The sequence below is a fragment of the Vanellus vanellus genome, assembly GCF_965231255.1.
Source record: "Vanellus vanellus genome assembly, chromosome: 3".
In the NCBI taxonomy this organism is placed as follows: domain Eukaryota; kingdom Metazoa; phylum Chordata; class Aves; order Charadriiformes; family Charadriidae; genus Vanellus; species Vanellus vanellus.
The window spans coordinates 40,574,649-40,598,473 of record NC_138907.1 but is presented as its reverse complement, the minus strand read 5'-3'; the positions used below and the strand labels follow the sequence as shown (position 1 = coordinate 40,598,473).

General features: G+C 41.0%; 1 protein-coding gene across 1 annotated transcript in view; it reads right to left on the bottom strand.

Moving 5' to 3' along the window:
• The window catches only part of SMYD3 (SET and MYND domain containing 3), a gene marked incomplete at its 5' end in the record, with an annotated part of 432,372 nt that overhangs the window by 91,935 nt on the left and 316,612 nt on the right, over window positions 1–23,825 (bottom strand). The window contains 2 exons of the mRNA XM_082481422.1: window positions 67–169; window positions 2,658–2,725. Coding sequence (XP_082337548.1) covers window positions 67–169; window positions 2,658–2,725 — 171 coding nt within the window. The remainder of the gene's footprint in view (window positions 1–66; window positions 170–2,657; window positions 2,726–23,825) is intronic.

Here is a 23,825-nt window from a genome sequence, read left to right as displayed (position 1 = left end):
GGAATTTATTTAGGGAGATGTCATTGTTGCAGGTGTCTGTGATGGAAGGGAGGACAAGTTAATTACCTCTTCACCAATCTGGATCTCTCGGACAGAGCGAAGTAAAAGCTGGTATCCTTCAAAAACGATCACGCAGTTTGGGTCACAGCTGTGGTTCAGTAAAGACATGCTGTAAGGGGTGGTAGAGGGGGAGAAAGAGAGAGAGAAAGAACTTTACAGAGGAGCCTCCACTGCCATTCCCCTTTAATCATTTAAAAGTAGCTAACATGATCACATCTGAAGTATCAAGCAATTACGATACGAAACAAATAAAATCCCTGGTAAATCAGCTGCTCTTGGTTAAGGGAGGAAAATTAATGCTTAGAAGATTTATATTCATTGCTAATAGGAGCCATGCCTGTATCTCTTCACATGTTTCTGCCTTCTGTGCACTCTGGGCCGGGGAGAGCTGATGGCCTCCCAGTGACTCTCCAAGCGTCCTGACTCGGGGCAGAGGGCAAAGCAGGCAAGTGGGGAACAAGGCAAACTGGACAGTTCAGAGCAAAAGGTTAGTAGCTTGGGACTGGGCTTTCTTTCTGCTGCTTCTGCTCAGCTTCAGGGCGCTAACTTTATGGGTTACCCTGACCATCAGTGGAACCGCAGCTCCAAGGGGCCAGCAATCAACCTGTGTTTCAGATCAGGTAGAAAATGGAGTATACTATGTCCCAAAACCAAAGTACTTGGTGTATAGAGTTGAAAAAAGAGATACAGCCACTGCCTCTGCATGTTCTGGTTCAGCCTCTGCTCTTGTGGCGGGTGACAGCTAAATCAGTACAGGTCACTGGGGAGCTGCTGCCACCCCCAAGAGACACACACAGGCGGATCTCCTGACACAGACATGCCCTTCCCTCTTCTTTGAAGGAGACTGTTAAGAATAACATCAACTATATCCACTATATACTTTTGAGTCCCACATTTCATTAGCTGAGAAACAACTGACTTCGCCTGGCCAACATCAGTCCCATAGCAGACATGAGGCTGACAGCTCCTCCCCTATGGGAACGACCCATTGAAAGAGCAATTCTGGCATCATTAGGCTGGAATAACAATTTTTGGTTTATCCAGCTCCTGGCTGCCTTTTTTGCTTTCCTTGTCTGCCTGATTCAGCAACTCAAAACCCCAACTGTTGGAGGCAAAATAGATGATGTTGCTGAGGGTCAGAGTCCTGCACCAAACTCTTAATGGAGCCATCGACAGGACCCTGATACTTTTGATATCCCTTCTGGACTAATAAAATATCTGTGGTTTATCTCCACATGACCCCAGTAATGTACACTGGGAGAGAGTATTCATTTCACTTGTGAGATCACTGGGCATACTCCCAAAGCTACTGGCAAGGTGGTGCAGGGAAGGACCACAGGATTTTATCTATTTTAAAATATATTGGGATGCTGAAGCTATCAAGCCATGTGGCAATATACAATCTCTTAATAAGACTAAACAAAGAACTTTTAATCAAATTTCATCTCATGGAAACACTTGTGGGTTTGATGACAATTTCATCTGGAAGAATATGAATTCATCTGGAAGGGCATTTGCCTAGGATTTGGGAACCACAGACTTAAGGTTACAATTTTCCCAGCTCAGTGTGATTCGCTACAGCAAAACTCAAACTGCTCTGAACTGACTTGGGAAAAAGTCTCATGCATCCCTTGGCAGTGCATTATCACAGAACATCGATAGCCACTTTATTTGCAGTCAGGGGCTTTTTTCAACCAAAAGAAAATATTTCCCTAATAATAATGCTCCAAATTAATGTTCCATTTTTCCCAAGTATGCGAAAGGATTTGTTTCCATTCCACTACAAAATTAAATGACTCTTCTGTACTTTTCATAATACTAATTCCCATGTCCTCCTAACAGCCTTTCCCCTATCTTTACCACAAGGCAAGCCTCAAGATATTAAGTGTCCTTAGTCAAATCTTACACGTGACATTAATAGAAAAAGAAACACCAGTGACAGGCCCACTGTGGTACTGACAACATAGTTCAACTGGGCATTAACAAAACATTGAGATAGTAAAATATAATTTTAAACCATACATACTAATTTTCTACATTAATAATTACAGGTAACTAATTCTATAAAGGCAAAATCTTCCCCGGTACGTATGTACTTACGTAATACAAATAAGAAATAGGAGTAAGAAATTAAAATATTAACATCCACCTCTCAGGGGGATCTTTTCACCTTACTGGTTTCTTAGTAATTTACTAATAAAGGTGTTCAATCTTTTTCTTTTAATTGCCAGTTCAGAAGGCTCTCAGCTGCAAAATATCTGTATTCTAAAGCAAAGCTGAACTGGTTTCCTTTTAATAGTCCCAGTGACACACATTTTTGATGTCAGCATTTATTCTTACTTAAAAAAGACTACCACATCCATAAAAATAAAATATAAAGACGTATCTTATTTAAACTGAACTCTGTAATCAAGACTATTAAGTACGTTTTCAACTCGATCATATTTTTTCATCCTCCTTTAATTTATTTCCATTTCCCAGTTTCTTGTTTAGACATGTTACCTGTTGCTTTGATGGCCCTTGCAGCTACCCAGGAAAAAAGGAAAAAAAAAAACTGACATAGATTTTGCCTGTGAATGAAACAGTGTCCACAGTACCTGGGATACAGGCCAACACCAACATCCTGCATCTCTCCATTACTGATGGTGAAACAGTTACAGGTCACCTGTAAAAACAAGGGAAAAAATCCAGGATTACCAGAATCATTTGGAAACCCCATACTCAAGTGAAAAAAAAAAACCAAAAACTTTCAAAATAAAATGAAGGGGCAATTGGTAATTGGATGGGAAACATTCAAGCCCAACACTGGTGCTTTTTCATTTTAGAGCAATCACATCTGGGACACACTCTCCTGTAAAACTGCAGTCAATTAAAAGCAGAAATATTAGTACCCTGCAAAAATGTGGGGTTAAACACACGCAGAAGCCCTGCTTTCCTGTCCAGAGGGGGAAAAAAAAAGCCACCCTACACAGAACCTGAGAGGATCAGCCCAGAGACAACATAGTAGATGACAGTGACTGCTGATGAAAAGAGTGACTGTTTCCATGCAGGGACTCTGCTGATGCCAGGCTGTCACGGCACCTTTTAATGAGTAAAAGTAGAGCCCAAAGGATATATATGGGACAGTTTTGAATTAAATAGCAGCCTTGACTTTGGCAACCTGATACAGGCATAAAGAAATAGAAAGACTGTGCAATAGCGTATCTTTCATGTTATGTGTATTTTGGTTTGCATGTAAAAGATCCCCCCAAAAAAGCATGTTCAAATTGCCATTCAAGAGAAATATAACCTTTCATTTAATCTCAAATATTCAGCTTGATAGTGTATTCTTACCTCATACAACCATGCAAAGCTAAAATAGTTTAAGAAAAGAGTGGAAAAGAATGGAAGTTGCTTGCAGGTAGATATAGCCCTACCCCAAACTATCAGACTGACATTCCTTGGTGTTCAACTCCAAGATAGATCAGCATTTTGTAAATGATTAGCAAGTATCTTTTTTATGATCTTAAACAATAACCAAACCCCAACTCCTAGTCTATTCTTTAAATATCTGAAATTTTTTCTGGAACAGTTGCTTTTGCATGTTTTTTTATTTTTTAGATAATCTGTTGGCCAGTTATCAGTAACATACTAATAACATATTTTACATAGAAAAACACTGCATGATACTGCACCTACAAGAAGAGTTTCAGGTCTCTTCTGCATAACATTAGATTACTAATATCATTAATTCTCGTTAGAACAGAAAATGAGTTAGAGTAGGATTTGGCAGACATGAAAATGAGATTTGAAAGTTGTGGTTTTATCCATAGAGTAATTGCCCAGAACAGTAAATGCACACCTCTATTTTGAAGAGGTACACTGCACAATTTAATAATATATCTTATCCTATAAATTGACAAATTATTATTTATGAGAGCATTAACCATAAGGTGAAAATGAAATCCTCTTTCAAAATTTCTCATAAATTCTGACAGCAACGTTAATTTAAATAAATGTACATGCAGTAGGCATGTGTTTTTTTAAATGGTTAGACAATACTTTTATTAGTCTATTATTTATGTAACCCATTCAAATGTTCCCGATCAATTACCAAAAGCATACATCTTAATTATTTCTTTCCTGCTGGCATTGGATATAGAGTGTCAGACAACTTCTGAGCAAAGATTAGTCCATTTAAAGTGGCAATTATCCTGGTTCTAAAAATATTGTCTTGATTTTGGTATTTATTGAAAAAATAATGCCTTTCAGGTAACGGAGAAAGAAAGCCAGCTTATGTGGACCTTAGCTCTCTCTAACGGATTATGAAGTAGCAGAGGTCAAACATCTCTTAGAACTAAACGAGTCCCTCTTCCTTGCAAATCTCCTTTTATTACCGTAAAACTGTTTATATTAACAATATTGAATTTTAATCACTGTAGAGTTATAGAGACTTTCACCATTTTCTATTAAAGGTGTGTATTCTATTATGTGAGAAGTTTTACACACAGAAGTCGCAACAGTTTTACTTTGTCCTTTTCATAAGCATGCATTAGCTTTTTATACCAGGATAGATGTGAAGAAAAACGTGAGATGAATGGATGCTCTGAGATTCAGACATCAAGAGTAGTTTGCTGTGAGGCACTTTTTAACCTCTCTATTTGAGGTATTTTCACAATATGCTGTTGCATCTCAATATCCCAGTGAGGCAGTGAAATACCATCTAATTTCTAATTATTTGTAATTTCAAATATGAGACTGGCAATCTAAAGTATACACGGCCAGATCTAAAAAGCTATTTAAGTACACAAACACAGGCAGAAGTCTGTGAACTGGTTCCATGAATTTTGAACTACATGATTGTGCTCACAATGCTACCAGAGGCATAAGAAGTTTCAGGTGCTCTGAGGTTTTACTAACTCCCTAGGAGACAATCTTTCCCCCCTTTTAAACTCGGGTATGAAAGTAAACAGTGATAGATATATAAAGCATACTACAGATAGCATCCTTTGTTATGGCTGCTTTCTGTCCTCAGCAAGTGGAGAAAGAGGAATTGAGATGGTGGGGGGGGGAGGAAGATCTCATCATTTACAGTGTGAGAAATTCTGATATAATGGCAATCCTCCAACGACAGTTAGCAGCTGGTAACAGGTATCAAATACAAACTCTCCATAGTCTGTCAACTGAGGATGGGGTTGGTTGGTTGTTTTCTTTATAGGTTTGTTACAAAGTCTCTAAAAATCTACTGAATCTCCTCTATATTTCTATTTACGTAAACTTTTAAGAGGTTTTAAATCTCAAAGTTAAAGATCAGTCCTACCAAGGGGAGTTCTGAGATTTCAATCCAAAAGTCCACCACAAGAGTTGTTGTAGACAACACATCCCAAGAAAGAAAAGGAAGGTGGCACTTCTTTTACAGAATGCCTGGAGAAAAATCCATTTTCCTAGCTTCCCAGGATTCACAGATGTTTATATGTAGCTCAAATAACAGCTAAATCTGGAGTATCTAACACTGCTGCAGGAGAGCACGGGTAAGCTGCTTGTTCCTGAGGAAGTTGTTTATGGATCAAAACCTACTGGTACTGGAAGTTAACTAACTCCATTTCTAGGGGAAAAAAAAAAAAACAAGGCAAAACAAACACCTTTATCAATTATCATAGTATTTCTTTCAGGTTTCACGGTCACCTTGCATTATCTTTTTTCTGTCTTAACTTACTGACCTCATACTACAATCAGGTTCTGATTCTGTGTGATCCCAGATTTTAAAATAAGAAAGCGTAAACAATTCTTGGCAACCTGGCACTTCGAGAAATGCATTCTTCCTTACAAAGGCACGGCCCTTGTCATCTTAACTCCTGCAGAATCATTTATCTCAGTTATTTAATTTGGGCTGTTGTTCAGCTTGTCCCTTCTGATTCCTCTAAAAATTCCTCTCTATGCAGCTACACAGCACTAAAACTGCATATCCGCATATGGAGAAAGAACAGAGTACTCAAAGAGTTTGCTGTACCCGCAAACAAGGAAAAATGCCCACCTATTTCAGAACTTCAAAGCTGCAAAGTTGAATTCCTTGCCATTTCTAGGATTTCTGAAATAATACATCTCCCAGCATGAGAACCGAGGGAAAATTCTCAGGGGAGTCACAGACTTTTCAAACCTCCGCAGTGCAAAACCTACTTAGAGGTATCCCAGAGCTCTCAGGGCTTATCATCATAGCCTGATTGGCCATAACAGTTCACTAACAATTTAAAGAATCAATTCTCTGTGTTTGAGTTGGCTCCATGGCAATAAATCCTGCAAGTTTATTTAAAAGGAACTGCTATTTCAAACAACAAACAATATTATATAAACTGACCAAATTAAATAAAAAGGTATGTTCTTTTGAGAGGCTGCACATGTTTTAGAGAGGTATCCTGTACTCAGAAAGGTAACCCAAGTAGAAGACATAATCTTTCCCAGACTGGTAAGCACACAGAGAGTAAACCAACTTTAGTTACTGACCATTATTCTCAGGCATAGTTTATCAGCAAAAACAAATTACTGCAATCGGTTAAATTTTATTTCCTTTCCGAGTGACACATGAAGACTCGGTAAATTTACCCTGTAAGGAGGTCTCTGTTCTCAAGACATTTGGAGCTACTGTCTGAGCAATCTCTGTCTGTGCCAGACCCACAGTCTAGTGGACAGCCGTGAAGATTTATTTTGGTGTTTGCACTTGACAGGGTCTGGAGGCTTCAGTTTGGCAACGTACTGAGTTGAATTCGCTTTCAGTTCAGACCTCGTTCATACTGCTTTATGCTATAGATTTGCATTTGGGTTAAATAAAGCAGACTCAGACTTGATAGCAGGAAATTCCAGATTTGGAATTTCAGACACTAAGACAATGAAAAATATCAATAAGGGAGTAAGGGAAAGAAAACAAATCATTATCGGCTAATGCTGCACAGATCAAATTACAAACACCAGGACTAATAATCAATCATTTTGTCTCCACGTGTTCCTGTATGTTAATGCAACACAGTGAGGCAGCTCTTATAACACGTGTAAGAAACCCTCACCAGAAGGACTACCAAAGGGTATATTGCACTGATAGGGTAAGTATCGTTTTCAGCTCTGATATACAATGACTCCAGCTATCTCTGTAAACGGTGTGTCACAGCTGGTGTATTCTAACCCACCACCAGGAAGAAAGCCATAACTAGCACTTTTTCCCCTAATTTATGAATCCAATGCAATGTAAATTAAAGATATAAAGAAAACCTTCATGGATTATTAACTTTCTCATTCACACCAAAGCTGGCTGGGTATTCCCGGTCATTGGCAAATACTTAACACAAGATGCTGTAACCAGTTCTCACGTTAACAGGCTTTTCAAGACACTCAACCATTATGCAGGAGGAAGGGACAGGCAGTAAATGGTCTGCGAGGGGCACGCTAATTCAAATGACCAAGACATACCCCAGAGACCTTCTAGCATCACTACATCCCACTGCAGCTCTGCACCGATAGCTCTTTCCCATTCAAGGATGAGCAGACACCAGGCACAGATGGTTGATAGATCTCAGATCTGCTAATGACTTCATTTGGCACATGGAGGGCTAGAGCAACAGTGCTCAACACAGCAACAGTGCTAAACTGTAAATGCACAATATGCCGCGGCAGTGATGGACCTGTCAAACCCCTGTTTTGAGTGTATTTCACTCAGCAGGTCATGACCACAGCCCATGACACCCAAGCTTCCCATGCGGGCAAAGCTTCTCACTCTGAAACCTCAGCTCCGTCCACTGGACAGGGGGTGAGAGAGGGAGAGAGGAGATGGGACAAGGTGGGAAGGTGTCTGCTACCAGAATGCTGTGCTGTAAGAAGCCCAGTTACAAGGCATATTTGCAAACTAGACCTTTGCAGCTTATATATATACACTTGCATGTTTTACTACATCAGGAACTTTGAATCCAATTCTATGTTGCATTGTACTCGGGACCTACATACAGGTTTCCATAGGGGCCACAGAACAAAATTAGATGAAAGAGACATTAGAAGGATCAAAATAAATGGAGAAAAAAAAAAAAATTATTGCATGTTTTGTTCCAGACAGAAATCAAAACATATTAGAATGGCCTCGGGAAAGCTTTATCTCATTTAGATTTTCAGATTAAGGAAAGGGGACAAGTAGTTAAATGCCTGTGATACTTGCTCAGAAGCTAAATTTTGTTGCATTACCATGAAATCTGGAGAAGTTACGTTTCTTTCACACCATGACTGAATTCACAATTATTTCATTTTACTTCAAGAACAATTCATCCTATTAATCTCTTTTGCCAAAACATCAATGTTTGGGTTGAATTAGAGACTATCATTACTTCAGAGCTAGTTCCAGCAAAGATGTGTATTTCCAACTGTTTTCTTAGTTCTTCATCTTATGTCTTTGGAGATGTTTCTTCACATCAACTGTCGATCTTTCAGGCCTTTTTTCCTATCCTAGCGCATAAAAGATTCTGATGAGTGTGCAGAACACAGGTATCCCTTGCAGAGGGCTGTCACCACCTACCAGCCAGCAGACCAGATAAATTTGGCCTGACATTAACAGATGATTTAATGCAAGTGTGCTTCAGGCATCCCTTTTTAGTACTCAGCTAAGTGGTGCAATTTTGATTGGAATGGAATGAAAATAGGTCATGGCAAATTACCTCCTCTCTTCTTAACCCCACACATACTTCTCCAATCTTTCAAATAAAAATATCTAGCTATGCAGCTAAACATATTTGATTACTAAGAATTTCAAAGCCATCATTACTAGGACAAATGTTATGTTTGCTATGGGCACTTTTTTGGTTTTGGGGTTTTTTTGAGTGTGTGCAAGATGTAGTTACAAATCTGAGACCTGAAAAGCTAAAGCCTGAAACACGCAAAAATATTGCACTCTTTGGCTAAAATAAAATATCTTGAAGTTTTGTAGAACTTCCATTAAAAATTTTGGGTGACTTGTCTTAACCTTTTCCCAAATTTCTCCTCTGACAACAGTCAGCAAGCCTCATATTCCCTTTGGTGATATTCTAGCTTTTACTCAGCTCTGCAAATATTACTATTATTCCTGTTTTTTGGAACAGAACTGAAATGCATCTATTTCTGGAGCAGAACTGGAGAGAGGGAACTGCAAGGCCACTAATGGATCGTATTACAGTATGCTTGCAGCATTTGGCATTATTAATTGCAGTGGGGCAGAGGCATGACATCCTTCTCTTCAGGCTCATTTTCCTACTGGTAACTCCACTCCTGTGAAATGGGGCAGAGTTATTAACTTGATTTCAACAGCCACTGCATGCCCACCTATTGAAAATAAACTGCTGGTTTATTGAATGAGATCAAACTTTATGGGCATCCAAGAGTGGTTAACTGACTTTGTATTTGTCCTGCCTATTTTGCTACAGATAGCTGTTTATCTGCTTTGTAATGGTATATTCAAAAAATAAATGTTGGACTTAATATGAAAAATTAGGTTGAGATACAGCTATGATTGCTGGTATGAAAACTACACACGTAAACCCAAAACATTAATGGATTAATCTTGTATAACTTCAGCTAACAATACAGGTGGAGTAAATGACTATGTCATCTCCTTCCATTACCCAGATGATTTCCTCATACCAGGCTCATAACTGCTAGGCTGCCTAAGTTAGTTGAGATGAAACCTAGCCTAAATGTTTCAAGGTTTGCTGACTTTATTCTCAGAGTTGCAATATAATTGTTATTCCTTCTGGAGGTGCTTGTTGAGCTAGACCTTCAAGGATATTTACCTCTTGAAGTTCATCAAGCATAAGTCTTTGGATTTGCTCTGTTTGGCTTTGTGGATTTTTGCCTCTTTTTCCTCTTATCCTTTTCACTTTTTAGCTATTGCCCAACAATATCATTTCTGCCGGGGGTGAGGGAAAAAAGAGAGGGAAAGATAAAAATCTGGGAAAACCTTTTTTCCTAGCATTTCTTTAAAATTGTTTCCACCAGGAAATTTCTGAAGGGACAAAAGCTGAGGAAATTTGAAGAAGAGGAAATGTCAAAAAGAGTACACAAAAAATGAAACTTCTCTTTCAAAATGTGATGGCATAAAATGAGTATTTTTAAAATCTTAAAAACTTTAAAAAACATAAATAATAGGTCTGATTTTGAAAATTCTTCTGAAAGGCAACACAAACTAATCTTGACTAATTTAGAAACATGGAAAGCCTTTTTTTGAGAAAAAAACACATATTTTTCTATTTTTCAGTTGGATAAGTAGCATGTGGTTTTTGAACCAGTTCTAGTCTCACTTTGCTACTTGTTACAACCTAACCTGGAGATGACTGGGGAGTTTTAAAACTGAACCTGAGACCTATTTTTTCTCAGTATGGTGAAAAAAATACACAGAAACCACTCATGCTGTATCTGACACTGTAAACCTGTATGTGTCCACAATCATTGCAAAGCAAGGCTAACTACAACCTGCTCTGTTGTGTATTAACCAGACAAAATTGCAGGCTCTTGTAATGTTTGCACATTGAGACCCAAAAGAATACTGATATCACTGCCAGTTCCTTCCATTTTTCTTATGCCCTTTCCCTATAGATAAAATACTACTACTTTTATTTTGACCTACAGTTTTATAAAAAGGAATCAGTACTTTTCATCAAATCATTATTGAAAAGGCTTTAAGTTATTTAGATTTTTTAAAAAAAAATTATTAATATAATTCAAACTGGGTGACATTATTACTTCTAAAAATCAGTGGGCCAGACATACCCTTTTGTAAATCCATCACTGTCAGTGGTCTATACCCTTTTCTCCCCATTAAAGGCCTTTGGAAATCAGTAAGTAAGGCAATAGGAAACATGCACTCTGTTCTGACGAGGCTTTCTACAGACAGCTAAAGATAGCCTCCTAATCTCAGGCCTTGGTTCTTATGCGGGACTTCAATCACCCAGATATCTGCTGGGTACACCACACGGCCTGTCACGCACAGTCCAGGAGGCTCCTCCAGTGTATTGATGATAACTTTTTAACACAGGTGGTGCAGGAGCCAACAAGGAGAGGAGCACTCCTGGACCTAGTATTAACCAACACAGAGGGACTGGTGGAGGACATTAAGGTTGAGGGCACCCTAGGCTGTAGCGATCATGAAAAGATAGAGTTCGGGATCATGGGCACTACACACAAAACAACAAGAAGCAAAATCACAACCTTAGACTTCAGGAGGGCTAACTTTGATCTCTTCAAGAAACTTCTTGGGGAGATCACGTGGACTAGAGCTCTGGAAGGCAAAGGGGCTCAAGAAAGCTGGTTGGTATTCAAAGACCACTTCCTCCAAGCTCAGGATCGGTGCATCCTGAAGAGAAAGAAAGGGACGCAGGAGGCCTGCCTGGTTGAGCAGGGAGCTTCTGAACAAGCTCAAGTGGAAGAAGGAAGTTTACACTCAGTGGAAGAATGGCCTAACCCCTTGGGAAGATTACAAGAATGCTGCCAGAGTGTGCAGGGATGAAACAAGGAAAGCCAAGGCCGCCTTGGAACTAAACCTGGCAAGGGATGTCAAGCTCAACAGGAAGGGCTTCTTCAGGTATATTGGAGTCAAAAGGATGACCAGAGAAGCTGTGGGCCCACTGTTGAATGAGACAGGAGCCATGGTGACAGAGGATGTGGAGAAGGCGGAGTTATTGAATGCCTTCTTTGCGTCAGTCTTTACTACCCGGCCGAGTCCCAGGAGTCCCAGGCCTTGGAGAAAGTAACGGGGAAAGAGGAAGACTTCCCCTGGGTTGAGGAGGATCAAGTGAGGGACCAATTAGGTTGATTAGATATTCACAAGTCCATGGGCCCTGATGGGATGCACCCGAGAGTGCTGAGGGAGCTGGCAGAGGTCATTGCTGGGCCACTCTCCACCATCTTTGAAAGGTCCTGGAGAACAGGTGAGGTGCCTGAGGACTGGAGGAAAGCCAATATCACTCCGGTCTTCAAAATGGGCAAGAAGGAGGACCTGGGGAACTACAGGCTGGTCAGCCTCACCTCCATCCCTGGAAAGATGATGGAACAGCTTGTTCTGGGCGTCATCTCAAGGCACGTGGAGGAAGAGAAGGCTATCAGAAGTACTCAGCATGGATTCACCAAGGGGAAATCATGCTTGACTAACCTGATAGCCTTCTATGATGGTGTGACTGGATGGATAGAGGAGGGAAGAGCGGTAGGTGTGGTCTACCTTGACTTCAGCAAGGCATTCGACACAGTCTCCCACAGCATCCTCATAGGGAAGCTTAGGAAGAGTGGGTTAGATGAATGGACAGTAAGGTGGATAGAAAACTGGTTGCAAGACAGCTCAGAGGGTTGTGGTTAGGGGTGCAGTCTAGTTGGAGGTCAGTGACGAGGGGTGTTCCCCAGGGGTCAGTACTGGGTCCAGTCCTGTTCAATATATTCATCAACTACTTGGATGAAGGGATAGAGTGCACCCTCAGCAAGTTTGCTGATGATACAAAGCTGGGAGGGGTGGCTGACACACCAGAAGGCTGTGCTGCCATACAGAGAGACCTGGACAGGCTGGAGAGTTGGGCGGAGAGGAATCTTATGAAATTCAATAAGGGCAAGTGTAGGGTACTTCACCTGGGGAGGAATAACCCCATGCAGCAGTACAGGTTGGGGGCTGACCTGCTGGAGAGCAGCTCTGTAGAAAGAGACCTGGGAGTCCTGGTGGACAACAGGATGACCATGAGCCAGCAATGTGCCCTTGTGGCCAAGAAGGCCAATGGCATCCTGGGGTGCATCAAGAAGAGTGTGGCCAGCAGGTCAAGGGAGGTCATCCTCCCCCTCTACTCTGCCCTGGTGAGGCCGCACCTGGAGTATTGTGCCCAGTTCTGGGCTCCCCAGCTCAAGAAGGACAGGGAACTGCATAGGGCTACCAAGATGATTAGGGGACTGGAACACCTCTCTTATGAAGAAAGACTGAGGGAATTGGGTCTCTTTAGTCTGGAAAAAAGACGGTTGAGGGGGGGACCTGATCCATTCTTATAAATACTTAAAGGTTGGGTGCCAGGAGGATTGGGCCAGGCTCTTTTTGGTGGTGCCCAGTGACAGGACAAGAGGTAACGGGCACAAACGAGTATAGGAAGTTCCACCTAAACATGAGGAGGAACTTCTTTACCTTGAGAGTGGTAAAGCACTGGAACAGGCTGCCCAGGGAGGTGGTGGAGTCTCCGTCTCTGGAGACATTCAAGACCCGCCTGGACATGTTCCTGTGCAACCTGCTCTAAGGTGTCCCTGCTCTGGCAGTGGGGTTGGACTAGATGATCTCCAGAGGTCCCTTCCAACCCTATGATTCTATGATTCTTCCAGACAGTTGGCAGATCAAACACCTGCTGAGAGCAGGTCATTTAAATTACATGCAAAAGTATAATTTGAAAATTATCTGAGTTGTTCACAAAACGCCAGTGTAGAATTTCATAAATAAAATACTGTCCTTTTAAAGTTTTTTAGAATTTGATTAGCATATGCCTGCAAAATGCTTTTGAACTCACCCTTACTCCTTCCTTCCACAGACAGCATACGAACAGTGTTGTCAGGTACGATGACTGATGCTACTGTACCATAGGAAGTGTTCTGCAGGAGACACTCTAGAGCTCCCTGTGGCCAGTGAAAAGGAGTGGAGTACCAGCTGATATTTATCACATATAAGTCCACGTAGCATTTAGAAGTTTAACAGGACAAAGAAAAACTGTGAAACAAAATTTAATCCTAAAACACTGAAATCCTCAGTTGATTGCCTTAATGAGAAGTCCTTGGGGAAAAAAAAAAAAAGGGTAACTGCCTATTAAAGGCACTGAAAAGATGGTTAAATCCAGACCACCGTTCTGGACCCCCCTCTGACTGAAAGGGCAAACTGACTGCACGTGAGCATGAGCGCTGGCACACAAGGGTGCATATCAGAAAACAAAAGGATACGGTAAGGCAGCAAATATAAGTCAAACTCCATTTCCTTCTCAGGACAAAATAGAACAGTATTACATTTCAGGTAAAGATGTGATGTGATGCATAAACAAACTAAAGCTAAAGCAGTAATCTTAAGGCCTGTATAACATAAGCGCTCATGAGTTCTTGGATTTCCATAGCAGGCATGCATCCTTAGTATCTCCGAAAAATCAACTCCCCATGGGTTTCCAGCCAGCATTTTTTCTTTTCTACATTTCTCTTTTTTGGGCTATTTCAAACACTGCTCTGATCAGGAAACAGTTGAAATAATTTAATTTTCAGAATTCCATAACACTGGACATGTTTAGTCTCAACACAGAACATACGCTTCTAGTTACTGTGAGGCATAGCTTTCATGCTGATGCCACTCTTTTTCTCATTCCCATAATGCTAGTCCCACATTCTTGGATAATCTGATTTGATGATAAACCACAGACAGTCAATGACATCTAACAATACCAAAGACAGTTTGTTAGCATTGTGTGCTGTATTTGACCATACTGGGAAGTGACAGGGAGTTAAGTCAAGAAAAAAATTATAATCCTGCTCTTCTCCTTTGGATCCACAGGGTGCATTTGACACCTGGAATCTAAATCAGAGCTCCTCAGAGCTGCATTGCCCATCAGTAGGCCAGGGTGGGACATTTTGCTTGAAGAGGCTCTGGATGCTACAACCTGCTCCATTCAGAAATGCCTGGATAGTTGGTACAGAGTAAGAGAAACCTCCCTGTCACATTTTGTTTGGATTCCTTTGTGACTTTTGAAAGTACTAGTAGAAAATAACTGTTTTGTTTCCCCAAGAGAAGGAACCATGGACGTATTTTGGGTGGTTATAAGGGAACAAGGCTTATGGCACCTATAATGCCTTTACCCCAGAAACTGGTAGAGGGAAGGTCACCATCTCATCCATCAGAGTTCCTTAGTAGAAGTGCCATTACTTCAACAGAACAGATAATAACTCCCAGTGTATTGTTCTACTTTTAACTGAATAGAATAGATTTTCCTTTGACACAGCGTTTTTCTTTATTGTACTAGATTAGTAGCATCCAACTAGTGTGACATCCAACGAGCTGACAAAGGAACTGTAAAATAACTACATAGAATCATAGAATCATAGAATGGTTTAGGTTGGAAAGGACCTTGAAGATCATCGAGTTCCAACCCCCCTGCCATAGGACTACTCCCACTGGACCAGGTTGCCCAAGGCCCCTGGCCTTGAACACCTCCAGGTATGGGGCTGAGCCTGTATTTCTGCTTGGGATTGCCCCGACCTAGATGTAAGACCTTGCACTTGGCCTTGTTGAACTGCATGAGGCTGGCTTGGGCCCACCTCTCCAGGCTGTCCAGGTCCCTCTGGATGGCATCCCTCCCCTCCAGTGTGTCTACCTCGCCAAACAGTTTGGTATCATCGGCAAACTTGCTGAGGGTGCACTCGACCCCACTGTCCATGTCACCGACAGATGTTGAACAGTACAAGTCCCAGTACTGACCCCTGAGGAACGCCACTCATCACTGGTCTCCACTTGGACATTGAGTCGGGCCTCAACAACCTCTCTGGGCAACATGTTCCAGTGCCCTACCATCCTCAAAGTAAAAAACTTCTTCCTAATGTTTAATCTGAACCTGCCCTCTTCCAGTTTAAAGCCATTCCCCCTCGTCCTGTCGCTACATGCCCTAGTAAAAAGTCCTTCCCCAGCTCTCTTGTAGGCCCCCTTTAGGTACTCGAATGCCGCAATAAGATCTCCTCAGAGCCTTCTCTTCTCCAGGCTGAACAGCCCCAACTCTTTCAGCCTCTCCTCATAGGAGAGGTGCTCCAGCCCTCGGATCATCCTCGTGGCTCTCCTCTGGACACGCTCCAGCAGGTCTGTGTCCTTCTTATGTTGAGGACTCCAGAGCTGGATGTAGTACTCCAGGTGGGGTCTCAGGAGAGTGGAGTAGAGGAGCAGAATCACCTCCTTTGACCTGCTGGCCACACTTCTTTTGATGCAGCCCAGGATACAGTTGGCCTTCTGGGCTGTGATTGCACATTGCTGGCTCATGTTGAGCTTCTTGTCAATCAGCACACCCAGGTCCTTCTCCTCAGGGCTGCTCTCCAGACATATAGAGTAGCTTTTAGTAGCACAGCTAGAATCATAGCTTACAGAAAAATTCAGGTAAAAGCCAAACTCCTATGTATGCCTCCTACTTAATGAACTCTCTTATGATACACAGACTGTAAATTGGTGAGAAAACAGTCAAATAATTGCATTATTTAATCTTTCACTGATAAAGAAAAAGAAAAGTATTTAATTTTGAAAAGTCTCTACCAGATATCTTGGAAATACAGAACTAAGGGAAGGTTAAACAAACACTACATTGAGCTCACAGTTCGAATGCTTGTGGGTAGCTAACTAAAGTTCACAGACCTGTATGTAATTGCTGTCTACAGGAAATACTTGTGTTAGCAGAAGAATTTTCTCCTCACTCCTTCACCTTTGCCTTTCCACAAACTCACCAGCAAAGAAACCTCCTAAGAGCGTTTCTGTGATGAACAGGACTTTCCCCACCAATATGAGATGAACTAAATCTAACAGCCAGGAACAGAATCTGTCAACTTCTCAAAAACATGATTTTAGCAAGTATTAATCGATAGAGCATATACTTTTATACAAATAAGCTTGAAACAAAATGATCCACTCCCTGTTCATTCATCCTTGTTTAGACTCCACGTGGGTGTTTTTTTGAAGCTTTTAACACAAATAAGAGCACAAAATTTGCACTTATATTAATGTAAATTGGCAGTGATTTCAGTGGCATCAGATGAGTTACACAAAACAAGAATTGGGTAGGAAAAAGTTTATAAGTTGAACTAGAATTAAAATTTCTATGGGTATTGAAATTGGGTGATCTAACACCGTGTGTTTAAAATTCTGTACATTTCAGATATAACAAATCCTTGCCATTAAATATATGCAAACTTTTGATTGCATCTTTCTTAACCCAAGCTCTTCATCACAAATGCCTCAAGTTCACATCAACACTAAAATAAAAAGACAGAAATTTTTAAAAAATAGACAGTAGATGTGGTATCATTAAATAGCCTGACTAGTCAAACTTGAAAGCTGAGCAAACATTTTAAAAAATAACATGCAATTTTGTTTCACTCTTTTTTTCCCCCTAGCTTGAGATAGCTTGAAAGGCACTGACGCTTTGCGTTTATCAAAAATGTCTGTGTTTTCCCAGCATTCAAATGATATATTGCCATTTACAGAGTGACTGCTATAACCATATATTCTTTCATGTGAAAGTGACGCTTTTGCCTATCAGCAAGTATCAAATTTCTTTATAGGAAAAGTTGTATCATCTTCCCTCGGATATGCAGACCAGGAAAATAAATACCAGTAGTATACCCTAGAAAGCTGATGAATAGCAATATGCTTTCATTTCATTTTCTTTATCTTACAATTTTAAGCTCATTCAATTGTTTTCATAACTGAGATTCATGATTTCAGAAACTTTAAGAGCAGACATGATCTCTACATCCCAACTTTCACTGCAGTCTGAGAAAATTACAATGGGATGGCTCTGCTGGCCTTACAAAACTAGCTACAGGTTTACAAAATACTCCTTTGATTCACAACGCTTTCCTAGTGCTTCATGCTATTTTTTTGTCTGATATGCCGATTCAATGTGAGCAAATCTTTATCTATAGTTTTCATACTCCTTACTTTGAGGGTTCTTTTTTGTTTTGTGCAAACCAGATCTTTACGGATACCCAAGACAAGCAAAACAGCTAGACAAAGGGATTTCAGCAAGCAACAAGGAGCAGCTGGCATTGCTATTACACCTGACAAAACCTAGGGTGACAGGAAAGAACATACTAATTTTGGTCACAACAATACTAGTGGATCCTAGAAAATTCCTCATCTCCACCTCCAATTAAAACACTAAGCTCTCTTAAAAACATCACAGAACTAAAGAACGTGCAAAACTGGATCAGAAATACGAGCCGCAAGGCACAAGGTTATTCAAATCTACTGTTGCATTTCTCCTCACAGTTTGCATTTCGACGCTGACTCTCCTCCTTACGTTCATACTGTTTTTACCCCAGCATAATGCCAAAAACTATATGCCAAAATGCATTCTTCCTTTAAAATTCAATATTCTGGCTATGATTATTTAAGCACTTATTATTTTCCTTTCATCTAGGACTTGTTTCTCATCTGGTTTGACTGCCTATGAAAATTTTATCTTTAAATTGTTACATTTTCATGAACAGAATGAGGTAAAATTACAAAGTATTTCCTAAACCCAAGACGTTTCCCTCTAAGGATCCATTCATGATAGATTATGAATTTAAAACAAAAATTACAGAATCACACTATGTAAGGTTTCATTGACTGTTAGCTCTTGTGATGAGAGCTATATGAGAACAAAATAAATGAATCCTTTTTTTCACCAATAAATGTGGAAATAATTCACTTTTTTACCTGTTATGAAAGAAAAGAGTAATTTGTTACCTTAATTCCTGTTTAAGTTACAATTAAAATGTTTTTTTTTAAGTGGTTTACGTGCTGTGCTACTCTTGGCCATTCATCTCAAATATAAATCAGCTGTGTGAAGTTATAAAATTGTAACCTTTAGGTCATCTAACAAGAATTTCAAATAGCAAGCTTTTAAATACCAAATACCTCCTCTTTTTTCTTTCTTTTCTTTTTTTTTTTTAAATATTGAGCTCATCCTAATGAATATTTAAAACATTTTGAAAGTTTGAATCATGATCTAGCCTTTGTGAGCAGCCTTTCCAGAGAGTCCGAGTGTTTTCCCATAGACAGTCAGTAATATCACCTCCTCAGTGAAGCTGAAACAGGTGCCCCTTTTCATTGGTGAGGCTCTTCCTAGCCACGAAGCTCTCACTTCTCTTAAATTTCATTGTTATTTCCACATTTTGTACTCACTGTGATAGCATCACATCAGTCTATTGAGCTATCAGCATGATGGGTCATATAAATCAACCATTCAGGTTGCGTAAGATATTAATGACAAAAATGTGAAACTTATCCTTTAGGAGAAAATATAGACTTCTAAATCTGATTCTCCAAACTACATTGCCAACCCTCCAGTTACATACCCACGGTTCTTAACCAAAAAGATAAGAAGCAGGAAAAAAAGTCACAAAAACTATAAAATGCCTGAATTAAGTAGGAGAAATAAAATAGAAACCCAAACTAGGGAAGATAATGCATTCAAAGAAACAAGATCAAATAGATTACTTGCTTCTTAATGAGCATTTATTAAAAGTTTTGTTGTGGAAGGAGTATGGAGGAGAGGACCTGACAAAATACCAGTCACTGTCAGTGGTGCTTAGTTGCCACCACCTACTGCTGAAAGGTGTTACAATACGCAGGCCCCAATAGAATATAGGAAAAGATGATGTTCTGTTTTTAAAATTATTACGCATCTTAATTCACTCAGCCGTTCTAAGCAGCAATCCAGCTCTGACACATATTTGCCCGTACGCGCCTGCCGTTGTGCTCTCAAAGGTGCCAGTGCAGCAAATGACAGCCAGCAGCACTTTTTCCCTCTGCATGTGAATGCAGGGCTTAATTCAGCCCTGTGAAGCTGAAGCTTCACCCACCTGCGGATCCCAAGGTCCTCGATTCTGAGCCATGCCCACCAATTCTCTTATAATGGCATTAAGCCATGCCTCCTATTAACTAAGGAGGCCTTTATCTGCAGGACAACTGATGCTACATAAATCATATGCCTTGCCTTGTAAAGGGGGCTGCATAAATACTGGGACCCATCTACTGACACCTTCTCACCCAGTTAGCACATACACATGGATATTGCACTTCCAGCTCGCATATTGTAGGAATAATTGAATTAATGAGTACTGATACCTTGCATGAATAATGATTCTCTTCTGCTGCTCTACAAGTAAAAAGTTTAAGATTGTCACCTAACTGTGACAATTGTACAAACCAGTCAGACATTTGAAAACAAAAAAATAAATCTTCTCTCTTTGCTCTTGTTTGAGAAAGAGGCCCTGCTTATGCAAGCACTTACAGAGAAGTTTTGTTTTCATTTAAACTTTCTCACTAATCTCAAAGGAGCGGCTCGCAGGTTTTTGCTGCCATTTCTTACCTGCTTCAGTAAGCCACCCTGCAACGCACATCCCGCAAATGGTTCATCCATTTGCTTGAGTACTGTTATTCTTAGTTATAACTAGTTGTGTCTTACTGCGTCTAAAGACCCTGCAATGTGACTACTGTTAGAAAGGTAATTTTAACCTTAAACTTATTTTCTACTGAATAGGCATGTGATTTTCATGCAGAATCTGGCCACTGGGAGGGTTCCCAAAGCAGAATAGTCAGTGACAGCCCCAGGACCTGTGCATGAGATGGGAACATGACAGTAACAACTTTGTGGAAAGGCTTTTTTTCACGTTGCTTATTGGTAAACGTGTTGCTGAGTCATACTTGACAATATTTAATGAAACAAATGCAGAAGTCTTTTACCAGAGGAAACATGTTAAAGTGAGAAACCAAGTGAAGCACATTCAGTCTTGAAAACTAAAGGACGGTCTATTTGTACCACAGTACTTCCATGGGACTGGGCAACAACAGCAAAGGGCAGGAAAGAAGAGAGGGCTTTAGGAGAACTGCATTAGTGCTGGTGTGTGAGGAGACAGAAGCAGGGATGTTTTTGTCAAAATAAAAATAATGATCGAATGTCTACATAAAAATCATTATTAAAAAAGCCCTATTTATACAAATCTGACAAATCTGCTCCAAGACATACAAAGAGATGATTGCAAAATAAAGCTCACTGATATTTACTCAGGCCAGTCTGCCAGATCTATGTGCATGACTATGAACATACTCTCGTGCCACTTCATGTGTTTGTCTAAAAAAAGACATGTTATTTAACAATATGGTCTTTGGCAGAAATTTAGCCATAAAGCCACACATTTTGCAAACAAAGTATCCATAGTAACTAGCCGTACAATAATTGAACTTGGGTATTATCAGCTTCAAAATTATTCACAAGCAAAAATGCTACATATTTGCATTAATAAACGTCTGAGCCCGTACATTCCTTTCATTTCCGTGAGATAAAATGTTTAACCTAATTGGAGTTGAGCAAATAATTTTCAACAAATCATTTACCTTCCAAAAGCAGTTTCTGTCTTTACTTTTGGAATCCCTGAAAGCAATTATAAATCTGTCAAAAAATCATTCAAAATCAGCTCAAATCTTTCTTTCTTGTTGCTATTTTTTGAACTCAATGAACAAACCATGAACTAGGTAGTAAAAATTCACACTCAAATACTACAATTGTGACAGTTGCTGAGTCTGCAAACACACTGGCTGACTTAAAAACTGCAAATACTGTAGCTTATTATTGTGATTGCATTGCAGCAGAGACGCTGAATGTAAATACCAAAGACAAACTGAAAAAAGCCCTGCCTTAGAATAGTTGCAATTAATGGAACAATGAATCTTGCAAAATATTAGTTCTTTATTTTTTTAGCCCATACAGAAATTGTCACCCAGACCATCCTGAGAACTATGGTTTGGGGAGAAATTTTTCTTTTCTTCTTGCTATTGGAATAATAACTCCTTATATGCTTTCTGAAAAGAACTGGGATCAAAACATAATAATGCTTCAAGCTCAGGAAGTAAAATAATGGAGCATTTCATCTGTAGGGAGGAAAAAAACATAATGCTTTTGGAGATCCTCTCCTCATTGCTGCTTCTTAGTTTCACAATTCAGTTTTGTGACTAAAAGTTGGAAGCAGACTTCAGCAGGACGGTATATCGGCAGGTTTATATTTCCATTTGGTCAAGGACATCAAACAATGTTCAGACATTAATTAGTTAAGTGTTATATCAGCCCTGTGAAGAATGGAAATGCAGAACTGAATCATAAAGAGGTTGAACGTAATACCAAGGCCATGGAGCACAGCAGCAGCACTTTGGTATACAAAAGAATTTTGTTAAGAGTCTTTGACTGTATCCAAAAGGTTTACAGTTAAAAAGAAAAATAAACTCAATGTTCTTTGGAAAATAACAGAAGCATAAAATCCTCAATTGAAATGGGATTCCTGGCTTTACACTTCCCCGTGGCAGACGTCGATGATGCCATGCTGCAGTACAGCTGCAGGCACAGCGTTGGTCATGTTATGCCAGTTAAGGGGCCATGTATTATTTCATGTCTTCTGTCTTGGCTGCATGATGCTGTGAAATCAGCTGGTAGCTCCAACACACTTCTCTGGCACATTTTCAGTCTGCATTTGCCTTTCTCCATTTATGCAGATTACTGCATGCCTGTTAACTGCCATTACAGAGAGAACTCATTGTATAGGAAACAAGACAGTGAGCAACACAAAGAGAAGGGAAAGAAATCTCAGCAGCCAAAACCTATAAAGCATTAGAGCACTTTTAAAAGCTCAACCATGAACCAGGAAGGGAAATTCCTGAAGAACTGGGGACAAGAGCAACCAAACTGGCAGAGAGAGGCTGCGCAGCCCGCCTCGTCCACTTGCTGTAGGGCATCCACCATCCTGATGCTGCAACCTGCCTTGGCAGGGGTGATTTTGGCTCTCAGCACCTGCAGCACTGACAGTGAAGGGGTGCCTGCTGTGGGGAACAGCTCGCCTGGGCCTCACTAGGTGAGGGGGAAGAGCGGCGGTGGTAGGGGGGCTCTCTACACCCTCAAACACAGGTGACTGTGCCAGGTCAGGAAAGCACCTGGGAAGGTACCCAGCACTAAACTTGTCAGGCCCCAAATTTAATACTAACACAGCTGGTGTGCTTTTTGCGAGCCCTATTAGAGCTCATGTTCTCACAATACTTGTACTGGGAGCTGAAAAGCTCTGAGTCAGCTCCTGCCTGCAGCGAGCTGTGAAAGGCATCTGTGTCCTGGAGTGGAGGCCATGTGGGAAGGACCCTCGCCATGACAGTCACCAGGAAGCCCTGAGGCTGTCACCCATCTCCCTGGAGCAGTCAGGGTATAAACATGGTAGAGCCTCCTGTCAGGGCCCTGAGGGCACCAGCGGGCCTCCCTGTGGGCCTCCCTGCACCTGCCCATGGCCCAGGACCTCCCCTCATCCCCCCGGGGCAGTCCATCCATCCACCCACCCACCCCTGCTGCAGCAACCTGGCAGCAGGGCCGCTGGCCAGCTCCCCATAGCCCTGCCCAGCCATGAGCCCACCAAGCTGGGCCCACCCACAGGCCCACATCCCAGCATGGCCTCAGACTGCCTCCATCCCCAGGGAGCTGCCGGATGGAGCTGCCCGGAGCTGGGGCTGCCTCGGTGCCCCTGGCTGCCCTGCTCCTGGCGGGGACAGTGGGACGGGCCCTGGATGCCAGGTCCTGCCCTGAGGTCCCGGGGGAGTCCCCACTGCCCCCAGCACCCGGCCCACGCAGTCCCAGTTGACATTACTTGCTTTCTTCAGTGAATCAGGTCATGGCAAAAGACTGCTATGAAAAGATTATGGTACTTAAGACATAATCACAACAGAAAATTCACTTATAAATAGGAAATTTTCTTATAAATAGGAAATTCCTGGGAAAAAAGTCAGAAAACTCCCCAAACCTCATACAGATTATTGCTCAAGTTAAATGTGCTCTCCAGTATCACAGTAACAGTTGTATGAGACTGGCATTTCTGTGAACTACTTGGATTCTGCAACATGGAATTTTCTGACAAACCCATCAGTTAAACCTAATTTACAGATTATCCTTAAAGTGTTTAATGTCAAACCCATTTTCTCCTTCCCGTGGAGGATATTCTCTGATTTGTCTAAGCCACAGCTGCTTTCAGTT